The sequence below is a fragment of the Delphinus delphis genome, chromosome X (assembly GCF_949987515.2).
Source record: "Delphinus delphis chromosome X, mDelDel1.2, whole genome shotgun sequence".
Lineage (NCBI taxonomy): Eukaryota > Metazoa > Chordata > Mammalia > Artiodactyla > Delphinidae > Delphinus > Delphinus delphis.
In genome coordinates, this window is record NC_082704.1 from 96237014 (window position 1) to 96257164 (window position 20151).

Here is a 20151-nt window from a genome sequence, read left to right on the forward strand (position 1 = left end):
TAAAAAAAAAATTATTAGTTAAACTTAGCACCTGTATCTCATGGAGTTCCAAAAGAACCATGGATTTCACATACTCTGGCAACGGAACATGTTTAAAAGACTTAAGTGTCTTTTAAACATGTCTGCTTGGTGCAACTTAAGGAAATTAACGGTAAGCTGAGAGTTCCTTCTCTACCGTACACATAATACTCAGCATTAAGTCTGTTTGTTGTTTGAATCCGGGGACTGACACTGAATTCTAGCAACTGTTGAATCTATTACTTAATGTAAGATGAAAACAGAATTAATAATGCTGGAAAAAAGGCACTTGAGAAAATAAATCTGCTAACCAAACTTTTATGACTTCATAATCATCTATCTGCCCTGTTTTGCTGGGCAAATTCTCCACTAGTAGTGTTAAAAGGAAAAATCCCTACCTGTAGCAGCATTTGTCTAGGTGGTATAAAACTGAACACTGTGGTTCATCAAAAATGTTCTAACCAGCTGAAGCTGAAAAAATACCATTATCTTTCAATGACTCTTACTGTACCTAACTGAAGGGGCTTTTCTGTCCAACAAATAGCAGGATTTATTTTTTACCCAAAATACATACAGACCTATGGACAATTCAAGTCCTCTCTAAAGTGTTAGTTTTCAATCCTTAATTAGCATAATCACTAAGTAACCCCCTTTCTAGCTAAAAACCTCCAAATCACCTCCACCACCACCACCAGTACTTTGTTAATTTACTTACTGGTAAGTATTATAGCTGTCATATCTCATATCTCTGAGAGTCTTGGTTTATGTTTAACAAAGGTTTAGGTTTTAAAACCTTGCTTCTCAAAGTGTGGTCCACGGACCATAAGCATTGATCTCACCTGGGAACATGTTAGAATCCTCAGACACTTCCCCCAAGAACTACTGAATCAGAACTTGCACAATAACAACATCCCCAGGGGATTTTTATGCAGAATTAAGTTAGAGAGGGGCAGGTCGAGGGCAGGATTTATCAGGGGTGAATCCGTGGACAAGTAACATCAAAAGCACCTGAAGAGTACTGGCACAAAAACAGAAATATAGATCAATGGAACAGGATAGAAAGCTCAGAGATAAACCCATGCACATATGGTCACTCTTTGACAAAGAAGGCAAGAATATACAGTGAAGAAAAGACAGTCTCTTCAATAAGTGGTGCTGGGAAAACTGGACAGCTACATGTAAAAGAATGAAATTAGAACACTCCCTAACACCATACACAAAAATAAACTCAAAATGGATTAAAGACCTAAATGCAAGGCCAGACACTATAAAACTCTTAGAGGAAAACACGGGCAGAACACTCTATGCCATACATCACAGAAAGATCCTTTTTGACCCACCTCCTAGAGAAATGGAAATAAAAACAAAAATAAACAAATGGGACCTGATGAAACTTCAAAGCTTTTGCACAGCAAAGGAAACCATAAACAACACGAAAAGACAACCCTCAGAATGGGAGAAAATATTTGCAAATGAAGCAACTGACAAAGGATTAATCTCCAAAATTTACAAGCGGCTCATGCAACTCAATATCAAAAAAACAAACAACCCAATACAAAAATGGGCTGAAGACCTACATAGACATTTCTCCAAAGAAGATATACAGACTGCCAACAAACACATGAAAGGATGCTCAACATCACTAATTATTAGAGAAATGCAAATCAAAACCACAATGAGGTATCACCTCACACCAGTCAGAATGGCCATCATCAAAAAATCTACAAACAATAAATGCTAGAGAGGGTGTGGAGAAAAGGAAACCCTCTTGCACTGTTGGCAGGAATGTAAATAGATACAGCCACTATGGAGGACAGTATAGAGGTTCCTTAAAAAACTAAAAATAGAACTACCATATGACCCAGCAATCCCACTATTGGGCATGTACCCTGAGAAAACCATAATTCAGAAAGAGACATGAACCACAACGTTTATTGCAGCACTATTTACAATAGCCAGGACATGGAAGTAACCTAAGTGTCCATCCACAGATGAATGGATAAAGAAGATGTGGCACATATATACAATGCAATATTACTCGGCCATAAAAAGAAATGAAATTGAGTGATTTGTAGTGATGGTGGATGGACCTAGAGTCTGTCATACAGAGTGAAGTAAGTCAGAAAGAGAAAAACAAATACCATATGCTAACACATATATATGGAATCTAAAAAAAAAAAAAAGGTTCTGATGAACCTAGGGGCAGGACAGGAATAGAGAAGCAGACATAGAAAATGGACTTGACGACACGGGGAGGGGAAGGGTAAGCGGGGACGAAGTGAGAGAGTGGCATGGACATATATACACTACCAAATGTAAAACAGACAGCTAGTGGGAAGCAGCCGCATAGCACAGGGAGATCAACTCGGTGCTTTGTGACCACCTAGAGGGGTGCCATGGGGGTGTGAGAGGGAGACGCAAGAGGGAGGAGATATGGAGATATATTTATACGTATAGCTGATTCACTTTGTTATAAAGCAGAAACTAACACACGATTGTAAAGCAATTATACTCCAATAAAGATGTTAAAAAAGAAAAAAAAAAAGCACCTAGAGAGCTTGTTTTAAATGCAGGGTCCTGGGACCCATGTCAGATTTATCTGATCAGAATCCTGTCAGGTAAAACCTTGGGAATCTGAACTTTAAACAAGCAGCCCAGGTGATTATTATGTACATTGAAATGTGAGAACTACTTCCTTAGAAACTGCAGTCATCAAGTAGGTTTTTTTTTTAAATCAAGAGAAGCATTGGAGACTTTTTTTGCCTCATAATTTTATGAAATTTAAATGAGAATTCAGTGCCTGGTTTTAAATTTAAATTACTCTGTGGAGAGGATCACTTCCTTATATATTTGCCTAACTGTAACTTTACAGTGATATAGGTACCTCTGAAATTCTGTCATGTGTCTTGCATCATTCATAGCTTGCCTTTTACTATGATTAATTTTATATATTGGACATTTTCTGGTATACACTATTGGTACATCTTACAAGTCAAATAGGAAAGCATTAGAAATATCAAGTTAAAACAAAAGGAGAGAATCTGATGTTAGTTTTCAAGTGTCAGGATATACAAAAATATTGCAGTTGTGCAGGTGTGGGTGTGCATGCACATGTGTGTGTTAAGAAGGGTGAAAAAATCTTTAACCTTATTACTGGCTTGGTTTTTGATTCAATTTTTCTACATTCAGAAGTCATCATATTACTTATTCTAAATGTTTGCTAGTACAGCTATTAAAGAATATACAATATAAACTGGTGATATGAGTAATTCAACATTTAAGCGTCTTGGTATAGCATAACATCATGTATATATATGTTACTGCTTCTCCTTCCCCGTTTTCTTTTCTTTTTTCTTTTTCTTTGAATACTGGCTTGAGGAATAGTGAAATGACTATGAGAAACTTGGCTGGAAAAAGCAACTTTCTCCACTTACCCTTAGATCTTTCTTCTGGCAGGAGTGAACAAGGCGAGGAGTGATTGTCTGAGGCACAGAGGTGGCTTTGGCATTCTAAGCACAGGGGGAGCTTGTCTTTTGGAATCCTGGGTCAGGTAGATTATGGGTTTTCCCAGAACGTCCTCTTGAGGCTGGCTCGTTTTTTCTTAACTTTCTCTGATAAGGCTATTTTACGATATATCTTTTATTTTTACTTCTTTTTTTTTTTTTAAAGAAGCTGATATGGCTTTTTAAACAAATAATTAATTAATTAATTTTGGGCTGCATAGAGTCTTCATTGCTGCGAGTGGGGCCTACTCTTCGTCACGGTGCGCGGGCTTCTCATTGCGGTGACTTTACTTGTTGCGGATCACGGGCTCTAGGCACACGGGCTTCAGTAGTTGTGGCACGTGGGCTCAGTAGCTGTGGTTCACAGGCTCTGGAGTGCAGGCTCAGTAGTTGTGGTGCCCGGGCTTAGCTGCTGCGCGGCATGTGGGATCTTCCCAGACCAGGGCTCGAACCTATGTCCCCTGCATTGGCAGGCGGATTCTTAACCACTGCGCCACCAGGGAAGTCCTGATGTCTATTTTTAAAAAAATTTCTAGGTCCCGTTCTCCACCAATTGAATCAGACTTCCCAGAAGAGGGGCCTGGGAATCTGTGCTTTCTCTTCTTCTAACATAAGTTTGAGTGGTAGAATGAGAAGACTTAGACTCCTTAAACTGTAATTTATTCTGACTATAATTAGTTTTCATGAATGGTGGAAAAAAAGGGAAGCATTTTTTTGTGGTTGTGTGGATTTCTGTGAAGCAGAATTCTAAATAATTCTTTTTTTAAATTTTTTTAACATCTTTATTGGAGTATAATTGCTTTACAATTGTGTGTTAGTTTCTGCTTTATAACAAAGTGAATCAGTTATACATATACATATGTTCCCATATCTCTTCCCTCTTGCGTCTAATCTTGTTTCGTTTATTTTGGTGTCATTTTGGTGGAATCCTCAACGTTTTTAACTTTACTATAACAATTAACTAAACCTGGCCAATTAGTTAACCACATGAACCACTGTAAATATTTGTATTTTATAAATTCTTAATTATCAGAGGGAATTCACTATAATTTGCACTGAATAAATTTACTATAAATTTGCATATTTGTTTTAATTTATTCAAAATGGTTAATTTATATTATTCACATTTTTATTCAAATATATCTCTTTATGTGTTACTAGGTTCATGTGCATGGTAATTGAATAAATATGCACTCGACAGCATTAATATTTAAATTTCTTCCATCTAATTTGTGAGGTCAATGTTTATAGATTTTTTTAAAGAGTCTGAATTCAGGATATAGAAGCGAAGTTTTTAAAACTTAGATTGCTTTTAATTCTAACATCTTTTAAACTACAGAAATCTATTGACAGTAAAGCAATAAAAAGTAGTGCTATGACAGTTAAGGAATGTCAGGGCAAAAGAAAATAATGCAGATTTATATTAATGAAATGGATTTATATATTAACCTTTACTGCTATACTGTTAGTTTACATTACACTTTTGTTTGCCTCTGTCTGTGTGATCCTTTTAGGTGTAAAGAAGGCTCAGCAGGTAAAAATTGGGGCAATTTTGACAACATGGGTTGTGAAAGTTATCTGAAATCATTACAATGCTTGGGCCAATCTTGCTAAGATTGAAATAAATGTATTTTAATTTCCGAAAGTGAAGTGTACTCAAGCCAATATTTTTAAGAAAGTATAAAAATTATATATAGGGCTTCCCTGGTGGTGCAGTGGTTGAGAGTCTGCCTGCCGATGCAGGGGACGTGGGTTCGTGCCCCGGTCCGGGAGGATCCCACATGCTGCGGAGCGGCTGGGCCCGTGAGCCATGGCTGCTGAGCCTGCGCGTCCGGAGCCTGTGCTCCGCAACGGGAGAGGTCACAGCAGTGAGGCCCGCGTACCACAAAAAAAAAAAAAAAAAAAAAAAAAAAAAGAAATTATATATATTATGTTTGATTTCCTTATTGGTTGTTCTGTGAGAAAAGTTGTGAAAGAAGATGCCATTTGGTCTCACTGTATTTGTTTTATCAATGGTCATGTTATGCTTAACTTGGGCATTCAAAGCCTTGTTTTCTCACTCAGCTTTAATAATCAGTACAACACTAATTGATGAGCTGACCTTTAATACTATACCACATTGCTGGGGAGGAGGAAATTTCCCCCTCTACCCCTCTTGAGTCCTTGTGACTGGACTAACTAACAATAAAATTAACACAAGACAGATTAACAGGAGAAAAAAGAAACAAATTTTCATTTGTGCACACTGAGGTCTCATAGAAACAGGACCTAAGAAGTGGCCAAAGTAGGCAACTTTTATACTTTTTAGACAAAGCAATGATAAAGTGAGGAATTTACAGGACAAAGAAACCCAAAGGACAAAGAAACTTAGGCTTTGGGTGCTTAATTAGTGAAGGATCTAAATAGAGTTTGGGCTTTGAGTAGTCAAAGAAGTAACAAGGTTTGTTTATACAGGATTCTTGGCCTGAATTCCCTGTCTCTGGTGATAAGGGTGTCCTTCTACCTCCAAATGCAGGGAGAGCACCTTTCACCTGATAGAGTCATCTCCTGCTTTCAGGGAGACAAAGAGGAGGGTCAAAGTGTCCCTCTCACATTGGCCATTTCTTAAGTAACTTTAATTCAAAATGATTAATATGCCACTGGAGCAACATGTGGGGCAGCCTGCCTTCCGCCCCTATAATACCATACCATACCATACCATACCATACCATACCATACCATATCATACCAGGCAATTCTAGGCATCTTATGTTAACTTATTTGTAGATATCAAATATTATTATTCCCAAACACTAGTAAACAGTTCTTCTAGAAATCTAACTTTTTAGTCCCTTGCATCTTCTTGATTAAACAGTTGCTTTGTCATGTAGATTTTGCCTGAATTGTCTCAAAAGATTTTCTTTACTTTTTATTTTGAATAATTTATGATATCACTTATTAAACTAGAGGTGAACTTCAAAGCAACGCTGTAGGTATCTGTGAGCACAAGTAACAAAAAAATTGACTCAGTTTAATGAACAGCAAAATTGAGTCTACTTTCAAAATTTGGAATGCAATATAAGAATTCTGTCTCACAGACTGTAACTTTTTTTTTTTCTTTACATAATGTTCTGGAATGTGTTTGACTAGATCCAAAGTCCAAAGTTATTTAAACCATAGACAGTAAAGTTACAGGCAGAGGTATGTTTCTTTTTATGGCATATGTGCCAAGTCAAAACCAAAATGGAGTATAAAAACATTTATAATGTAATTTTGGCAGGAAAGGAAACCTTAGAAGTATTTATCTAAAATAATTACAAACTCAGTTTAAAGTACAGGTTAAGAAGTGCATCTACTATGGTCTCAAGATTTATTGATTATTCTTTCTCATATAGTCTCTTCCATTTACAGTGATAATACTGAATATCTCAGTTCTTCTCTCAACCCTCCCTGAGACAAAAGAAACATAAAGTTGCTGAAACACTGAGTGAAGGAGTCATGATCTAACAGAAGTCAGAAAGAACATGATCCAACACAGAGGAGTCATTATTCTGCAAAATAACCCCCAGAGAATAAGTCAGAGCCATTAGTTTAAAGGATTGAGGATTTATTCCATATATCTTTGTGAAGACTGTCCCCCAGATCAAAGGCAAGGGTGGGACTTACAAAGGCAAAAGCCACAGGAGGATTTCTCAAGGAAAAGGTGTTGGTCAATTTATACAAATCCTTGATTTGGCAACTGGCATAGATTGCTGAGCCCGAAATCCATATGATGAATTAAAATAGAGTAGTCACAAGTTCACTAAAAAGGCTGGCTAAAGAGTCTCTTTTTTTTTCTGGGATCCTGACTATTTTTTTACGGCACCTCCAGGCTCTGGGTCATGTAACAGGAAAAGTCCTATGCACCTACTCAAGGCTCAGTGAAACTTTCCAGAACTCCAACAATAATACCCACCTTTTAGACAGCAGAAAAATAGGAAGGGCAGTGAAAAGAGTGTGCCTTCTCTCTAGAAACACAACACAGCCCTTCTGCTTGTAGCCCATGGGCTAAATCTTAATCAGATGACTGAACCTATGCTCACATGCCTAAATAAAGTCAAAGTTTTGTCAGTGAGGAGGAAAGGTAAAATGATTAGTGGGGTATCTGGTCATGTAGGCATAATGAGACCTTCTGATATTTAAATATTTCTTAATAAAATAACAGTAACGTTACAATATCACATTTTTCTCAAAGCTCTCATTATTATTTTTGAAAAGAATTCCAGGCACAAATAAAATATAAGAACGTACATTTAAAATCATAATTAGAATGGAAGTCCTGCATAGTACCTCTATAGTTAACTTTCTTACGTAATCTAAAATGTAATAACATGACATTGTCTCATTAATAACCCCAGGTCTGGTCTCTAGGTTTAACCAGCAGGGTTACGCTGGGAGACAAGAAAAGGTTAAAAAAAAATTCCCCACAAACTGACTGGATTGCTTCTGGTGCTTTTAAAAAATATTCATGTTCTTCTCTTTTTAGGCACATGGTAATATTGCATTTCCTCACCAATGCTCAAGTTATGTGTGAACATAAAATTTATTTGGCCAAAAACATGTGAGAAGTGCTGTACATTATTTTCCACGTTTAAGTGCCACTGGGCAATTTTTCAGATTCCTTTCCCCAGCTGTAATGAGTTTTGAAGCACATGCAGAAATTGAGTCTCCCTCAGCATAGGTCTCCGATTGTACCCTCTCCATCTATAATGGACATGTAGTATGAGGAAGAAATCAACTATTATGCAAATCCACTGATTTGGGGTGTTGTTTGTTACTGCAACATAATGTGTCTCAAAAGAATAAATTTTCTCTTCCCAAATGAGCCTTATGGTATTGAAGTTATCTTTCAGGTGCTGTTACAAATATAATAGAAGCCATTATTAAGAAAAATTTTAAAGTATCTGTAACCTGTTCTTTATTAAATGGTGTGAGAGGTAAACTTTATAGTCATCACACATTTTACTTTATGAGAATATGAAGCATTAGCATAAGCAAGAACAGTTAGCAAATTCTTATTCTAATTAATCCCCAAAGAACTGGTTGGCAAGGATCAGTATAAAAGACTGGTTTTAGCCACAATTTAAAATTGATCGATGGATGAGCTGTTCTCAGAAATGAATCCTTTGAAAATTATTTCCCACACTGATACGATCTGCTGTTCTTACCAGCAATATTGAGTTATGTACTCATTCAACAGATACATACTAGTTGGCACCCCAAGCACTCTTTTTAGTACTGGAAACATATAGTGTGATGAATAAGTCAGATCTGGTCCTCAAATAGCCCACCATCAAGTAGAAAAACAATTACACAATGTTTGCATTTGTACAAGGCAGGATGCATTTGGTATCATACGTTATATGAAAAAAAAATGCTCTATGAGTTGACAGGAGAAGAATATCACTATTTAGATCTGATAGAGAACTTCATGGAAGAGGAGAGGACATTTAAGAAGAATTAAGAGGTACTAAGCCTTTTTCTCACATATACACTGTACTCTGTTCCTTTTATTTATCATATACAAATTGGGCTCCAAAAAACAAATAAGCTCTTGATGGTCATAGTCTAGAGAAGGGGAATAAGTTCCATACAATAAAAGGGAACATGGAAAGAGGGGATGACAGAAGCATTGGGGGTAGCCAAAGGGAAGCACAAGCCATATGTGTGTACATATGGACCACAGGGTCAACATAGGAGAGTGTGAATGAAGGTTGAAAAGATATTAAAGTATTTATCATTCTGCATTGTAATTATTTCTTGCAGGCCTGCATTTTATGGCAGACAGTATGGTACATGAACTTAGGGGCTTCATCATTCAGGCTTGTATCCCAGAGTAGGTTGATCCAGAATACTCAGTCAACTGAAAAAAGGCCCTCATGGAGATATTTTCGTGGGCCCTGATCCTCACTAAAGCCTCACCAAAAGCTGGATCCTGGAGAGCCACAATTTTAAAATATTTCATTCTATTGCACTGAGTTAGCAATTTGAATTAGGCAAGTCTCTAAGTTAACCAGAACAAATCACAGGCAAGTGTATATACTAAGTGGTAAGCTGCCTTGATCCTCTCACTCCAGATCAGAGTTACTTAATTATTTTTTATGCCATCAGCCTCTTTGGTAGTTTGATGAAGCCTATGCTTCTTCACAGTATAGGGTGTTTAAAATACATAAAATAAGAGGCAAGAATTATGGAAGAAGCTAATATTCCAATAGACTATCAAAAAGTAAAAAAATCTATAAAATGTAGACTTCTTCATTAACACAATGCATAAGATCTAATGGTGGATCTAATGACTGTCGTACTTTCAAAGTAGTGATGAATATAAACAATATTTCAAACAACAGAAATGTGATATAAACGGTGGCCAAGTTACAGGTACAACTAATAATACTGTGGTTTGGGAATGCTCTAATGCAATTAAAAGTCAGTAAAAATAAAGTTGGAATTTCACATATCCACTTTGTTCTTAGACTACAGGTTAGGGCTCCTTGCTTAAGATACTCCTCAATTTCCTAGAGGTAAAGCAGTACAAAATGCAGGAAACATCCATTTTTACTGTCCTCTAGATGGCTACTTGTCTCTTTTCTGAACTCTTGGACACGTAAAAGATGGGATGAATCTAAAACTTCATCTCGTATCACTATTCAAGAAGGTGTTTTCTGTTTCACCTTCAGGGTACATATGATACTGGCTTTATAAACAAGATATGTTCATTACTGACATTCTAGACCCAGGAACATTAATCAAGTAAAAACAGAATTTTCCCAAAACAAAATATTTCATCAAGTTTTATTCTGGCATCTCTTAAGTAACACTAATGATAATAATTAGCTTTGTAAACAGGTAAATACAAATTCTTAGGTTCTCAAAGATTTTCTAACCTGTTTTTGCTATAGTACACTTAATTCTGTTTCCTGGGTTTGAGAGGCTCCTTTGGGGATGAAGCAATTTTTTGATTTATTTAAAAAACCACTTTCATTAGCTGCTTACCAACAAAATAGGTAAAGAAAAGTAATGGAGATAAAGCTTAAGTTAGTCTGGTTTTCTACTCACTATGATAAAAAAGATTGAAGTAATGGAGATTGCAAGTGTTGAACAAACTGAGCTTTGGAGATTTTATCAGTCTCCTATGGCTACTTAGCAAATTATCTCAAGCAGGGATTGTTTGCCTGGATACTTACAGGTGGCCTCTCCATGTAGCCCGGGCTATTTCACAGGATGGCAATTTGGTTCTAAAGTCAAGTAAGCCAAAAAGATAGAAGACTAGGCAGAAATTTTGTAAAATTTCCTGACCTAGTACCAGAAATCACATTGCTTCACTTCTGCTGAATTCTAGCATACTATTTGTTAGGATGTTCTAGCATACTATTTGTCACTAAAGCTAGCCCAGCATATCACCACATTCAAGGCAGTATTAAAGAAATTGTGGATATATTTTCAAACCACTCCAAAGATGTGTATGTATATACTAAGACATAGAACAGTCCTTTATTTCCAGTTCAAATTTTCCATTATATCTTGTACTATGAACTATTATAGTACATAAAAAAATGGAAGATTCATTGGTGACTCCTTTGCTATGTATTTAACTGGCTAATTTTTAACCACAGTCAAGCTCTCTTTGTAATGAAATTCTTTAATAAGGGTAGCCATTATGCATTCTTTTAAAAGTTGAGCTGGGGTCACCGATACTTCCTTTAACAAATGTACGTATCATCTTTTAATCTTGTGTGCTAATGCTTTGAGCAATTTTATTGATCCCCAAATGTTCATCACTAATTGAAACAGCTGCTTTATTTAAACAGTACTTACGAAATGACATTCAGACAAGCTCTGCTTCATGTTTTGTCCAGAAGTTAAGTCCAATTTGATCAGAGAGTTCATCTGTTCCATACATACTCTTTACCTGGGAGTGAAAGGGACTTCAAGACTGGAGCTCCACTTTCTTCCCTTTGACATCCACATGTGCCCCTGTGGTGAGAGCAACAAAGAGTTGAGAACAGAATTCTGGTCTGTACTTTCAGCATGGGCTGCCACGTTAGTGGAGTAACCAGTACAGGTGACTTGAAGGCAGCAGGAAGTCTTAGGAAGTATGGGATTATACCTTGTGACCAACAGTATCCTCAAATAGAAGTTGCTCTGGAAGCCCGCAGGTGAAAGCCGTAATTCAGACAATACGTCTGCATTTCTGTTTCCAGGACTCACAAGAGTCAAAAAGTCAGTAGCCTTGATTGTCCCTACTTGGTTCAGTTATATTTAAGACAGCTAACAACAGAGATGAGGGTGACACTGAGATACCACTGATTGAAAAGCTCAATCATTCCCATGCCTCATCCCAACTTCTATTTCTGACCGATCCCACCTCCTCTTATATTCTTTATTTTTTTCAGATTATTGAGATATTGATAACATATGTAAGTTAAAGGTGTACAATGTGATGATTAGTTACATGTATATATTGCAAAATGATTACTAAATTAATTGGCTAACACCTCCATCCCATCACATAATTGCCAGTTTTCTTGTGTGTGTGGTGATAACATTTAAGATCTACCCTCTTAACAACATTCAAGTAAATAACACAGCACCAGTTACTATAGTGACCATGCTATGCATTAAAGCCCCAGATCTTATTCATCTTATAGCTGGGAGTTTGTACCCTTTGACCAACATCTCCCCATTTCCTCCACACCCCCAGCTCCTGGCAACCACTATTCTACTCTTTATTTCACTTAGCATAGTGTATTCAAGGTCCATCCATGTTGTCGCAAAAGGCAGGATTTCCTTCTTTCTCGAGGTTGAATAATATTCCATTGTGTGTCTATATATGTATGTGTGTATACACACCACATCTTTATCCACTCATGCACTGATGGACACTTAGGTAGTTCCCACATTTTGACTCTTGTAAATAATGCTGCAATAAACATTGGAGTACAGATATTTCTCTTCGAGATAAGTGTTTTCATTTCCTTCAGGTATATACTGAGAAGTGGGATTGCTCAATCATATAGTAGTCCTATTTTTAATTTTTGAGGAATTTGCATACTTTTTTCCCTAGTGACTATACTAATTTACGTTCTTACGAACATTGCACAAGGGTTGCCTTTTCTCCACATCCTCACCAATACTTGCTACCTATTGTCTTTATGATAATAGCTATTTTAACAGGGGTAAGGTAATATCTCATTGTGGTTTTTATTTGTATTTCCCTGATGATTAGGGACATTAAGCACCTTTTCCTATACTTCTTGGCCATAGGTATGTCTTTGGAAAAACGTCTTCTAAGCCCTCTAAGCCCTCTAAGCCCCCAACATCTTGTTAAAAAAAACAAAAAAACAAAAAAAACAAATACAAAATAAGTAAGCCTCAGAGATATAATCTACAGCATAAGGAGTATGGTCAACAATATTATAATAATTTTCTATCAGGACACAAGGTTACTAGACTTTTCATGGTGATCACCTCCTAACATATGTAAATGTCAACTCACTATGTAGTTCACCTGAAACTAACATAATATTGTATGTAAACCATATTTCAGATTAAAAAAAATGTTTAATGTGTATTAGTTCTCGACAAATGTGAACAGGGTGAATCACAATTTCACAATCTCTGGCATCCTATCAAATATTACCAGGCATGCAAAGAAGCAGCAGTATGTAACCAAAAATTAGGAGAAAATTAATCTCTCATAATTGACCTGGAAATAACACGGTTGACAGAATGAGTAAATAAAGACATCAAAACAGTTATTATAACTGTACTTCATATGTTCAAAAAACAAAAAGACTTCAACTGGTTAGAGACATAGAAGATATAAAAAGACTCAAAGTGAACCTAAAGAGGTGAAAACAACGTCTCAGATATGTTTTTATGTTGGATATTGAAACAATAAAAAAGATTAGTGAAGACATGTATGTGAAAATACTCAACATATTTTTATAGTACACATATGTATGGAATAAAAACTAGGATCAGGTTTAAAATAATATATACCAGATGTTAGTTATATTTACCTTTGAGGAAGGGGCAGAATTTCTGAGTTATAAAGAGGGACAACTGTGATTTCTCAGTATTGTTAGAATTTCTTGCAATAACAACATATGCAGTTATTGCAGTAATTAAAATATTTGAATAAGCCCAACGCCAGAAAGAGTAGCTGTGTCTTAGCCAGGAAAGTGACTGATAAATAACAGAGCCTGAAATATGAACTTAATACAATAAACATTTCTCTCTCCATGTAGACTAGCAGACGTTCTGTACTAACAGGTGATGCAGGGGTCCAGGCTATGTCCTTCTTGTACGTTCACCCATAAACCCATGATTTCCACGTTTACTGATGAATGCAAGGAAAAACATGGAAAGTGGTAAAGTGGATATCAAATGTTTGGCCTGAAATTGACAAATACTGCTTCTGCTCACAGATCAATGGCAAGAACTAGGGCACATGATCCTTTATAACTACAAGTGCACTTGGTAATATAATCTCCTGAGGAGCCCAGGAAGGAGAGGAAGGCAAAATATGGATAAGCACTTGTAGTCTCCCCCATTAAGTGTTACAAAGTAAGTGCTCAATAGAAGAAATGCAACTAGTAAAATTTATGCAACGGCCCTCTTCATTTCCTGTTAGAGTTTCTGAGGAGGCCCAATTTCCTTGAAATTCTTCAACTTTTTTGAGGTCCTACTATGTGACAGTTGCTTCCAAACACAGACTCACATCAAATTTTCAAAAAGGATCCTGTAGAATACCAGAAGAAAGATTTTGCCTTCTTCACTCAGTAGTACCTTCCTGCACTGACCTAAACCTTAACTTTTTTGTTTGTTTGTTTGTTTTTACATCTTTATTGGAGTATAATTGCTTTACAATGGTGTGTTAGTTTCTGCTTTATAACAAAGTGAATCAGTTATACATATACATATGTTCCCATATCTCTTCCCTCTTGCATCTCCCTCCATCCCACCCTCCCTATCCCACCCCTCTAGGTGGTCACAAAGCACGGAGCTGATCTCCCTGTGCTATGCGGCTGCTTCCCACTAGCTATTTTACGTTTGGTAGTGTATGTATGTCCATGCCACTCCCTCGCTTTGTCACAGCTTACCCTTCCCCCTCCCCATATCCTCAAGTCCATTCTCTAGTAGGTCTGTGTCTTTATTCCCATCTTACCCCTAGGTTCTTCATGACATTTTTTTTTTCTTAAATTCCATATATATGTGTTAGCATACGGTATTTGTCTTTCTCTTTCTGACTTACTTCACTCTGTATGACAGGCTCTATAAAACTTAACTTTTAAAATCTTAATGGGATGAGAGTTTTCTTCTTCCTGTTGGTGCCTGGTCAAAATCTATGAATTTCTGCCACCTTCAAGATGACTGAATATAGCTCAACACTGTACAAGTGTCATTAGGCGCAAGGAAAAACCATAATTTTCTCGCGGATCATGCAGTTAGACAAGAGGCAGTAGAAAGATGCTGAATTATTTTTATCTCTGCCACCCAAAGTTAGCACGTCTGTCAGTAAACAATTTTTCACCTCCTGGAAGGACTGCAGGTCTTTAAGGAAGTTAATCCTCAGTAGATGCTTGCTTTGCGGTGATTTCCATGGTCTTTAATTCTCTTGCACTTCTCACTTACGAAGAGAACTTTTTTTTTTGATATGGACAATTTTTTAAGTTTTTATTGAATTTGTTACAATATTGCTTGTTTTATGTTTTGGTTTTTTGGCCGCGAGGCATGTGGGTTCTTAGCTCCCTGACCAGGGATCGAATACGCACCCTCTGCATTGGAAGGCAAAGTCTCAACCACTGGACCACCAAGGAAGTCCCAAGAAAGCTTTGATTATTAACCACATAGGTAACTACATATGTGTATGTGTTCAATGGCCAGTCGTAAAAAAATATATACTCATCAAAATTCTTTTGCAATATAAAGGTACTTTCAAAATTCCTTCTCCAACTTCAGGGTTCTATCCCCCAAATTAGTAGATTTTATGACAAATTGGACTAAATTCACCAGCACTTTGGAAAACGTTTTGAGACTGAGGCAGAGATGCTCAAAACTGGTGGCCAGGTCTAACTTTCAACATCAGGTTACCTTTTATGTGGAACAGGATGTTGCTATCACAGGGGTACAGGTGAGGGAGGGGACCACCAGGGAACTGGAATGCTCCAAGTCAGGGGGAGGCAGGTGAATTTTGCCCTATTTATTCCAATGGGAGCAGGTACAGCTTTCAGAGGAGGACTGCAGAGCTAGCCAGCAGGTCAGGTTCCAGTGTGAACAAGAAGGCTCACTGGAGAAGACCCAGGGGAAAGGCACTATGTTGCACAGAGAGCAGAAGCTGATAGAAATGCCAGCCCCTAGGCAGAGTCAGCTCTCAAGACATTGGTAAATGAAGCTCAGAGACAATCCCCAAATTGTGTTTCTTATTTCAAACTTCCTTCTTTATACCTGCTTTAAGTTCCTGCCTACTACATTCTTTCTGTATCCTGAGAGGTATTAAGGAGTAGTGAGAAGACAGATAAAGGGTCATAAGGTCTGACTCAGGCTGGGAAGAGTGGAACCTAGTGAGTTCCAGATGAATTCAGAGAAGAGGTCTAGTGGCAGCTCTGTCACAGTCTAGTCATGTGAAATCAGGTACGATCACAAGGTCTTTGAGCCTGAGGATCTTCTTTTATGTGAATTTGGTTTGGTAAGTCCTGTCTTCTGGGACTATTGTAATGTGTATTAAGTATACAAAACACATGGCACAGTGTCTGGCATATCACAGGGCTTTAATGAATCAGAGTTATTGCTGTGACTGTTGATTCCAAATCCTACCCCCTCACCTGTGTATGTGTGTGTATGAGTGTTTCTCTAAATCTACACTTTCTCAGAAAACATACAGTGCTATGGTATATCAAATCAGACAAAAATGTTCCTCAGCAAAAAAAAAAAATTTGTAAAAATTTACCCTCAGAGTTTATGTTCTTGAATTTGGGTGTTGGAATGTCTTCCCCATCTGGATGTAATTCAAATGTCCTAGATACCGTGTCAAGGACAAACTCCTTGCCTCTCTCCCAGCTGCTGTTTGTAGGGGTTCATAATACAGCAGTCCCCCCTTCTCAGAGTGGGATATGTTCCAAGACCTCAGTGGATGACTGAAACTGTGGATAGAACTGAACCCCATATATACTACGTTTCTTCCTATACATTCATACCTATGATCAAGTTTCATTTATAAATTAGGCACAGTAAGAGACTATCCAAATTGCCAGCATCACTTCTCTTGTACTTTGGGGCTGTTATTAAATAAAATAAGTGTTACTTGAACACAAGTGCTGAAAAACCTTGATCAATCTCATAAAAGAGAAAGCTACTAAGTGACTAACAGATGGGATACGCTGGACAAAGGGATGATTCACATCTCAGGCTGGATGGAGCAGGACCACAAGAAACTTAATCACAGCACTTAGAACAGCATAAAATTTTAAATGTGTGAATTGTTATTTCTGGAATTTTCCATTTAATATTTTCAAACCATGGTGGACTGCAGTAAGTAAAACTTTGGACAGCAAAACTGGGGTAAGGAAGGGCTACTGTATGTCACCCTCAAATATGCCACTTTGGCATACAGGTTGCTTTGAATTAAAGGTACTTGAGAAACAGTTAGTGAAAGGAGGACACTCTGACCCTCCTTTGTTCCCCTGAAAGCAGGAGATAAATATCCCTGCACCAAGAGGGTAGAAGGCATTCTTACCACCAGAAACAGAGAATTTAGGGCCAATAGGGCTATATAAACAAACCCTCTTACTGTTTCACTCTTGACCTGCCCCGGTTTAAACCCCTTTGTCAGTTCTTTTCAATTCATTGTTTCTTTGTCTAAAAGGTATAAAAGGCTTCCTGCTCTGGTACTTCTTTGAGTCTCATATATTTGTGGGGCTCCCATACAGACATAGAAAACTAAATTTGTTTTTCCCCTGTTACTCTTTTTATTACAAGAGGGTCTCAGCCAAGAACAAGAAGGATACAGGGAAAATTACTTTTCCTCCCTTACACCTTGCTTGCAACCCTGCCCCACTTTTTCATTCATTTCATCCCCACCAAAAATTAAGCTTTAGCTTATTTTTCTCCAAATTAGACTGAAGACAGCTTAATTAAATTTTCTTTTGAATGAAGTAAGCGCTGGCTCTCCTAGGCGATGGCCAACTGTGAGCCCAGTAGCTTCTGGGTGTCTGATCTCAAAGAAGTATTTATCTTTCTCAGAAACTCCTTAGAGGTGACATATACAAAAAAACTTTGTGCATGCGTTCAGCTGCACAGGAATAAGATTCAGGTAACCTTCCATTCCTGTTCCAGGTGAGAATTTCTCTCTGGTTTACTTGTGATCCAAAAGTAACAGCTAACAGCAGTTTACCACTCCAGACATTTGGGTTTCAACTCAGACAGACCATTAGAGGGTCTGGTCCCTCTCATAATGCCCTCAGCCTCATGTTGCTCACCACCCAGTTTCATGTAAAATTAACTCCCACTGAAAGACTTGAAGTTTCCCAAAGCCCCAAATGGCCACGCCTAACTGCATTACCACGCTGACAGTCTCACAGGACTGTCCACCTCTACCTACACACTTCTTCATTTTACTTGTCCCTTAGGAATTAGAAGATCTCATTATTGTCCATGAAGGATTCTTCCTCCTATATGTTAAAACGCTATGAGCAGGCCCTGAGTTATTAATCCTAGCATTCCCAATACTATCTACAGTTCTTTTCAAAGAGCAGCTGTTCAATAAAGGTTTGTGGAATAAATGATCCAGTGAATATGAGGTCTAATTCATTAACATGTTATACATTCTTTAAAGAGCTTAAGCAAATCTACGCATATATCATTTAATTTTACAGAACAAGAACTAAAAAGAATACGAAAGGCAAATTTTGAATATCTTTTAGAGATTCTTGATTTTTTCTATTGATCCCAGCTATCTTAAAGCTGACCTTTCACGTGTGCAAGGAAATAAATGCCTATAGCAATGCCATCTTCTTATTCCAGAAGATAAAATGGATAGTTTCACAATTTGTTTCACAAAACAACAAAGTTCTTGCTTTAAATATCATGAGTAGTAAATGTATGATCAGTATCATTCATAAATCTTTATATTTTGAAACAGTTAAATTCATAATAAAAAATATGAGTAATACATACATCAAAAAAGAGAATAAACTTACAAGTTATACATACAAAACAGGAACACACAGGCAAATACACTGTCTTCCTTTCTGCCCCCACCTCAGAACTAAATTCTACCAGCACTAACTGCGTCTTCCAACAATGCATGAAGAAAGTATCCCCGACTCCCCTAGGTGTGGGAGAAGCTGCTAGCCTTGGCACTAGAACTGGCAGTGGCTACAGAAGGAGAGACAGCCCTGCCTGAAATTCTGGCTCGGGCTCTCTCTTCTTCATCTTGCAGAGCCTCCTCATACTGAGATGGGAAAGAACTTGGGTCAGTCCCATGAACCTTGGCCAGAAACTCCAGGACCTTCATCTTGGTGGTTTCAGCGTGGGCTCTGGGGCCCCACAGGAACTTAAACTGCACAGGATCAGTGTTGGTCACCTTCCGGTACTCCAGGTATTTTTCCTTCACGAATTCTTTGGTGATGAGCTCCCTGGGCTCCCCAGAGATGAAGTGCTTCATCCCGGCATATATCCCGCTCACATTCAGAACTTTCCAGACTTCGTCTTCGGTAGCACAGTTGCCCTTCATGAAGATCACACCCAGGATAAGTATCAGGATGCCGGTCTTGGGCATGCCCACTTCACGGTGCAGCATCCCATCATAGGTGAGGCCCAATTTGATGAAGAGGCCATAGTGGTGATTGGTGTGATCCACTTCCATCAAATCAAGGCCAAAGACCATCTCCATGCACTCAGAGGCTCTCAGGAAGATCTCAGGAAAGTGGACTTCACACTCTTCGATGACAATCTTCAACATATCTGCCTTTGTTATTGGCTCTTTCATTTGATACTTGAATAGCAAGAAATTTACCAACATAGATACTTTCTTATCTAGAGCATCTATAGGCGCATTCTTGGGGCCTAGCACAGCCTGTGAGGTGCTCAGAGTATACTCTCTTTCTTGGCTATTGGACCCCTCATCCGATTTGGTGGGTGAGGTGGCTTTGATAGCAATGGAAGAGGAGTAGAAACACTGAGGACCCTCAGGAGTGCTGGATATACCAGCCCCAGGAGCCTCCTTCAAATCGCCAGGCATTAGAGGATGGCAGGAGAGATGGGTCTCCTCCAGAGCCTTGGAGACCTGTTCAACCTCCAGGCCCTGGGACTTTCTGAAGGTTTGATGGCATTGATCATATGAGTGCTGAGGACGCTTCTGACGCTGAGACATGATGACTCTTGTGGGTAGCAGTACGTGGACAGGAGGGTGGGCAATGAGATTCACCACCTAAGATAAACAGGGCATATGTGAGTGGCTTCAGCTAGTAAACTTAACTGTGGCGGCTCTTCCTGAGACCCAGAGGAGGAAGGGAGGGGTGGCCTCTGCCAGCTTCACTCCCTGGACCTCTCAGGGCTGTGGAGCCCCCTCTGCCATGGGTTGGTTAGCCCCACAATCCTCACATATGCT

At 38.2% G+C, this 20151-nt stretch overlaps 1 protein-coding gene across 1 annotated transcript; it reads right to left on the reverse strand.

Moving 5' to 3' along the window:
* Positions 1–18870: 18870 nt before the first annotated feature.
* Positions 18871–19914, reverse strand: MAGEB16 (MAGE family member B16). The gene has a single exon (XM_060002133.1). It carries the CDS (start codon positions 19912–19914, stop codon positions 18871–18873), a length of 1044 nt encoding a protein of 347 aa, XP_059858116.1.
* Between the last annotated feature and the right edge of the window lie 237 nt (positions 19915–20151).